This window comes from Hipposideros armiger, unplaced genomic scaffold (assembly GCF_001890085.2).
Source record: "Hipposideros armiger isolate ML-2016 unplaced genomic scaffold, ASM189008v1 scaffold_110, whole genome shotgun sequence".
Lineage (NCBI taxonomy): Eukaryota > Metazoa > Chordata > Mammalia > Chiroptera > Hipposideridae > Hipposideros > Hipposideros armiger.
In genome coordinates, this window is record NW_017731460.1 from 1,000,569 (window position 1) to 1,007,582 (window position 7,014).

The 7,014-nt window shown below is 42.7% G+C and overlaps 1 protein-coding gene across 6 annotated transcripts in view; it reads right to left on the reverse strand.

Annotated features, from left to right (window-relative positions):
* TIPIN (TIMELESS interacting protein) overlaps window positions 1–6,654 on the reverse strand; it is a 13,413-nt gene extending 6,759 nt beyond the window's left edge. The window contains exons 1-5 of one of the 6 annotated variants that reach the window (XM_019647257.1): window positions 5,287–6,112; window positions 4,276–4,391; window positions 3,037–3,174; window positions 2,834–2,906; window positions 2,603–2,678 (exon numbers count right to left, since the gene is read on the reverse strand). In XM_019647257.1, coding sequence (XP_019502802.1) covers window positions 2,603–2,678; window positions 2,834–2,906; window positions 3,037–3,166 — 279 coding nt within the window. In that variant the 5' untranslated portion in view covers window positions 3,167–3,174; window positions 4,276–4,391; window positions 5,287–6,112. Of the gene's footprint in view, window positions 1–2,602; window positions 2,679–2,833; window positions 2,907–3,036; window positions 3,175–4,106; window positions 4,199–4,275; window positions 4,584–5,286; window positions 6,113–6,364; window positions 6,387–6,500 lie in introns of those variants that run through there. The other 5 variants (XM_019647255.1, XM_019647258.1, XM_019647260.1 and 2 more) reach the window with 5 other exon arrangements.
* Between the last annotated feature and the right edge of the window lie 360 nt (window positions 6,655–7,014).

A 7,014-nucleotide genomic window follows, 5' to 3' on the forward strand; every position in this document is an offset into this window, starting at 1 on the left:
CAGGCTCAGGACCGGCCGAGTGGCTCAGTTGGTTAAGAGCTTGCTCAAGAGCGCAAGCTCTGAGCAACAAGGTTGCTGGTTTGATTCCCACATGGGCCAGTGAGCTGTGCCCAAGCTGAGCTGCCACTGAGCTGCCAACAGGTGGCAGGATGGCTCAGCTGGTGAGAGCACGTGCTCCTAACAAGGTTGCCTGTTTGAGATGGTTGCTGCTATGCCCGCCCGCAACTAAAAATTGAACTCAGCACCTTGAACTGAGCTGCCGCGTGGGCGGTTCAGGGGATAAGAGCGCATGCTCTTAACAGCGAGGCTGCCAGTTCAACTCCCGCATGGGATGGTGGCTACGCCCACCTGCAACTAATTGAACTTGGCACCTTGAGCTGAGCAGCAGCGCAACTAGACTTGGAACTGAGCTTGTTGCACCCTCCATAACTAAGATTGAAGGACAGCAACTTGGCTGTTCCGCTTCCCCAATTCCCCAACACTGTTCCCCTCCCCCAATTCCCCAATAAAATCTTTAAAAAAAAAGCAAAGGCTACATACATTCAAATCTCAGTTCTACCACTTAATAGCTGTGACTGTGAACAAATTACTTTACCTCATTGTGCCTTTTTCTTCATGTATAAAATGAGAATAATATACATACCTCATCAGGTTATTATGAAGATTAAGTAATACAAGTAAAGCACTGACACAAAGTGAGCACTCAAATGTTGGCAATTATTGTTGTTATTTAATCTTGTCTAAGAAGCCAAAAGTCAAGACAATCAACTCTACCAATTACTAAATATGTAATACTGAGAGCGTATTGGCTTGTCATTCTCATTCTAGTAACAAAGATAAAAATTGTTTTAAAAACTCAATCACTTAAGATCATTTTCCAATTGTTGAGGGTAACTGGTCAGCCACCTCACAATGTCATGCTAGACCCAAGGGACACAAGAGAAATACCTAAATACAATGGGAAGTCATACATGAAGAAAAAGACAGTGAGGATTCAACTCTGTGAGAAAATAGTAAGAATGTAAGAATTTTCAAGAGCAGAGTACAGAACTCTAGATAAACTCTTTCAGAGCCCACTCTCACCCAGTGAAACTCAAAACATTTATCTTTCATTTAAGTTTATCTTATTACGAAAATGATGAAGACTTCATAAATTCAAAGCACCAATTCATCATTACTACCTGGAAATTTCAACAAGAGCAATGAATTAACTAAACTGGGTATGGTTTTAATATATCCTGATTTACATTTAGTTTTGTGGCAAAATAGGACACAAGCTTATGTTATCTTCCTGTTTAATGAAGCTGAGCAAACGTACTACAAGTTTTCAGCCTCCCAGGTTTAAAATCTTAGGATTATTTTTGACTCCTTTTTCACCTCCCTATAGCCAATCAACTAGAAGTACCATGTTGTTCACTTACGTCTACACTACCCAAGCTATTTTCACCTGGTTCCACTGGTAGTGCAACAGCCTCTGAATTGCTGTCTGCCTCCGGCCTCGTCCCAATTATCCTGCATCCCACACCAAGATGGTGCTCAATGCTGAATGAACATTATTCTAGCTGGGCTATAAAATGAGAAGTTTAGATTCTGCCCTGTCGGCACTGGACACTTAAAACTCTAAAACTCAATATCCTTAATTAGATAATGGGACAAACATCTGCCTCACAGGTAAGAATTAAAATAACACATTTGAAAATACTTCATAAACTGCAAAGCTCTATAAAGATATTATCTGCAAAAAATTATATCTACACTCTATATGATTTTCAAAGATAAGAAAATTTTTAAATGTATGTTTGTCCAGTGATTGACAGTTCCTACATGTCTCCATTTTCCAACAAAATTTAACTGATGCCAATTAGGAACCATAGTGCCATATCTGGGTGACACATAAGCCATCAATACAAGTAAAGTCCTTGTTCTCATGAAGTTTAAAACCAGTCTTTGAGGAATAAATTTTATTCCTCAAAATTATCAAGTACAAACTCAGGCTTACTGACTGATGTGATTTTCCTAAAGCCATACTGTGACAAAACTGAGACTACATGTTTTCTGATTCTTCAAACAGTGCCCTTTCCACAATATTATAGTTTTATAAAAGATGATAATGAATAGTATCTGTGAAACATTCCAAAATTCCTAAGGACATGATAATAAGGACATGATAATAAGCCCAGTTTTATATAGTTGGCCCTCCATATCCGCGGGTTCCACATCTGGGGATTCAACCAATTGCAGATTGAAAATATTCAGAAAGAAACTGTTACATTGTTGCTGACATGTGCTATGTACGAGTACCTAGGCCTATGATGGTTGCATCTGTACTTAACATGCACTGATTTTTTTTCTTATCATTATTCCTTAAACAATACAGTATAACAACTATTTACATAACATTTACATTGTATTAGGTATTACAAGTAATCTAGAAATAATTTAAAGTATGCATATAGGTTATATGCAAATACGACACCATTTTATATAAGGGATTTGGGCATCTGTGGAATACACAGAGGTCTTTGAACCAATGCTCCTCAGATACTGAGGGATGACTATTTTAAAAAACAAAAGTCTAAAATAAAAATCAGACATTTCTTACCTCATGACCTTTACCTTTGAATTTTGCATTATCAAACACATGCCTCAATGCTGGAAGCCCTCTCTCTGAAATTAATCTGTGAATAGAAATATGTTTTTAATTACAAGTTTTCTAAAGCCATCAAGGCCAAACCAAGACCATAAAAAATATTACCTGCTGACCTGAAAATGTCAGCTGACCTAAAAAGATGTAATGAAAAAGTATAAGTGTTTAAGAAAATAGTAAATGTACCTCTGAGCATCCAGCTTGGGTATATTCCTTTTAACTGTTCTCTTTGGAGGTACAGGAACAAGTACTTCTCTTCCTGACTCGGATGAAATATACCAACATTTATTATTACTTAAATAACTTAAGTGTCATCTATAAAATGTATCATTTCTAAGACAACAGATGGATAACTGAACATGGACACTTTTTTCAATCTCTATACAGACCTTCATCAGGTTCAGCTCCTTCACCATCTCTCTCTGGAGAAGCTGGAGGTGGGAAAGGATTTGGGAAAGTTTCATCTACATTCTCATCATCTGGTAGATCACTCAAGCCATTCTCCTGTGGTTCCAGCATCTTTTCCTCTGTGAAAAAAAGTAAACATGTTTATTTATCCAAGTAGTCTTCCTGTTACACAGTGAAGTTCTACCTGCAGCAAAATTCATGTGTTTCAGTCAGTTAAACCATATTTCAAACTCATACATGATGAAAAGTAGAGATGATAAGTTATGGAAAAAAGAACTAATTGGGGCCAGCCAAGTGACTCAGTTGGTTAAGAGCGAAAGCTCTGAGCAACAGGGTCGCCGGTTCAATTCCCACATGGGCCAGCGAGCTGCACCTGAGCTGAGATGCTGGTGAGAACGTGTGCTCTTAGAAGCAAGGTTGGCGGTTCGACACCCATATGGGATGGTGGGCAGGGCCACCCCCTTCCTCTCCCCGCAACTAAGATTGAACATAGCACCTTGAGCTGAGCAGCCGCGAGCTGCCGACAGGTGGCCGGATGGCTCCGTGTGCAACAAGGTTCCCAGTTCGACTCCCATATGGGATAGTGGGCTGCGCCCCACCTCCCCATCCCCCTTACCCCACTCTGTAACTAGACTGAAAGCAGAGACTGGACTTAGAGCTGAGCTGTACCCGCCACAACTAAGATTGAAGGACAACAACTTGACTTTGAGCTGATGGGTCCTGGAAAAATCACAATGTTCCCCTTACCCAATTCCCCAACACTGTTCCCCTTCCCAATACCCCAATAAAAATCTTAATAAAAAAAATTAAAAAAAATAGAACTGGGTTAGAAATCAGAACTGAGTTCTAATGTAGACCTTACCACTAAATAACAATATGATTCTGAACCAATCATTTCACCTCAACTGTTGAGTTTCCTCTATCATAAAATAATTTGGACTCTTCAGAGGGTTTCAAACTGTGGTCCAAATGGGTGTGAAATACACAGGGTACAGGTACCTCATCCCCTACTTCAACTAGAACAGCTTTTAACAATAATCTGTTTACATACTGATCTTCTAGGTAAGGTTTCCTTTGAAGAGAATTAATATTCGGGTTGATAACTTGAAAGAATACTTTTCAGTGCCATCTTACTTGACCTTTCAGCAACATCTGACACTTCTGATCAGTTCCTTTTTCTGAAAAAGTTTTTTCATTAGCTTTTGAAACACAGTACTCACCTGGTTTTCCCTCCCTTTCTGGGCACTCCTTCTGGAACTTCTTTGAAGATTCATCTTCCTCTAACCTGGTCGGCAAGACTCTATCCTAGGCCCTCTTTATTCATTCATGCGCATGGCTTTAATAAACATTTACAGATGACTCACTAATTTTTTATTTCCATCTAGGCTCCAGATCCCAACTTCTCATTTTACAGCTCTTAAATTTCTCAAAGGCACCTATAACTCATCATGTACAAAACTGAACTTCTAATTTTCCCAATTCACTGAATGTCATCTATCCAGCTACACAAGTCAGAAACCTACAAGTCATTCGGACTGGCCGAGTGGCTTAGTGGGTTAAGAGCTCACTCAAGAGTGTGAGCTCTGAGCAACAGCAGTTCAATTCCCGGCCCGAGCTGAGCTGCTGCTGAGCTGCCAAGAGGTGGCAGGATGGCTCAGCTAAAAAAGGGGAAAAAAAGAAACCTACAAGTCATCCTTGACACTTCCTTCCCCCACCCTACACATCCTGTCCATTTTACTTCCTAAATATCCCTTGAATCTGTCCATTTCTCCCCGTCTCTACAACCACTTCCTAACATTTCTACTTGGATTACTGCATTACTCCTATCTAGTTTTGCCTCTTCCAATCCATTCTCCATATTACAGCTAGGTTGAACCTTGGGAAATGTAAAGCTGATCACATTACCATTTGGATTAAATATTTCAGTGGCTTCCTCCTGCTCTTAGGATAATAATAAAACTCCAAGGCCCTGCATGGTTTGGCACCTCCTACTTCTCCAGCCTCACTTTTCACCACTCGCCATGCTTTTTTCTTTTGGTTTTTTGAAAGAGTCATTCCTCAGGCCGCTAGACTTTTGCAAAGGACTTTCCTATCTTGAAGGCTCTACCTTGACTCCTAGTCTCTTTCAGATCTCAACTATCGCTTCACAGAAAAGTCTATCCCAATTTCCCTAAATTAAATCCTCCTATAATAAACATTCAAGTATCAAATACAAGTTTCATAGCACTTACCCAGTTTCAATATTAAGTTCTATTTGATTAATATGTCTCTCATACTAAACTGTAGCTTTAAAAAGGCAAAGACATAGATCGGTAGGTCTCTGTGCTCCACCACTGTATCCCCAAAGCTGGTAAACAGAAGATGCTCAACCAATATCTGTTGAATGAAGGAATGAAGAAAGGAATTCCAAAGCTTCCCCCAAACTGTAAAACTACTGGATCTAGAGGAACTCTAGTCTCTCCAATTCTAAATTTCCATGACCATAAGTACATAAAAACAAAACAAGTATCAAGTCCTGATGATGACGCACTGTATCTTCAAGTAAGGTTCTCAAAAAACATAGATTTTTCCAAACTGGAAAGGCAGTTCGAAGTCATATACTCATAAGTAGCTTCCTACCTACAATAAACGTATTTAGCCCCATTCTAGTTAAGCCCTCTGGGAAGAAACGGGGTTCACACCTTTGAGGCGGAGAGGGAGCTCTGAATTCGAAGACAGGGCACAAACTGCATTAAGTGTGGCCAAGATGCAACTTAAGGAACTGGCCAAGCATAGGATGGGGCTCCTCCGTAACCAGTGACTATCTCTGTCTTTCACTTCTTGACAATGGTTGCGCACTGTATCTTTTTAGCCATTGATAAAACTCTCTTAACTTCTTTCTCTGGTCCTCGAACTCCCAGAAGAGTGAAGATAACAAAGAAATTTAACGTCCAAACTACAACTCGTTCCTAGATCCTCAAGAGTCCCATGTCCAACTTTTCCCAAGTCATCAAAAACAGAAGCCCCGTTCACCAGGGAAGTCCTACCGCACCGGCTCCATGTCCCTCTTTGCTAACAGGCCTCCCTAAAAACACTAAATTTCCCATCCCACCCCTTCTCCAACCCTCTCATCGTCGTTTCCCGTCTATTCTCTCACTTCGACTTCATTCCATCTTCACGAGACGCCTTGTGTCTTTAGAGGCCCCGGGACCGACGCTGGCCACACAACATCGCATCTGATACACGTTCCCTCCCGCTAAAAGGCTCGGTTTAGTGAGAGGCAGACTCGAAACATAAACAAGCAGTAAATGTGCGCACCCTCTCCCCCACCTGCCTCCTTTCCCCACAGGTCTCTCTCCCAGTCAGGCCGCCTCTCCGGATCCGCTCAGCCGAAGCCCGCCTCAACGCTGCCCTCCAACCCCCTCGCTCCCTCCCTGCTGACTGCCCGGCGGCCCGGCGCCCCCACCTGATTCCCTCGGCCGCCTCTGCCCTCCAGAACGTCCCTCTCCCGCCAGCACACGCTCACCTCACGCAGACCGCAGCAGCCACAGCACCGTGCTTGGCGCGGCCCGCAAACAACGCTGCTCGCGAGACTCCAGGGCTCCCGCCGCGAGAAGAGCCCTCCGTGTTTGGCGCCAAATCTGGGCACCGCCCAAGCGGGTACTGCGGACCCGCCTCCCCAGGCCCCGCCTACTCGCGTCCCCAGGTCCCGCCTACTCACTTCCCCAGGTCCCGCCTACTCGCGTCCACAGGTCCCGCCTACTCGCGTCCGACTGCCTCTCCAGGGCTCAGCCCATCCCAGCATCCTCATTCTCCAAGGCTTCCTTCCTCCTCAAGTCCTCAGAGGAGTTAAGCCTCCTTTTTTGCATAAAGTTCACCTTTGTTACGCTCAAGGCGCCTTTAGACTTTGAAAATAGGCCTCAGTTTTTTAGAAAATTGGACTGTGGATGTGTAACCAGAGGACAAACGAGTCGCGGGGT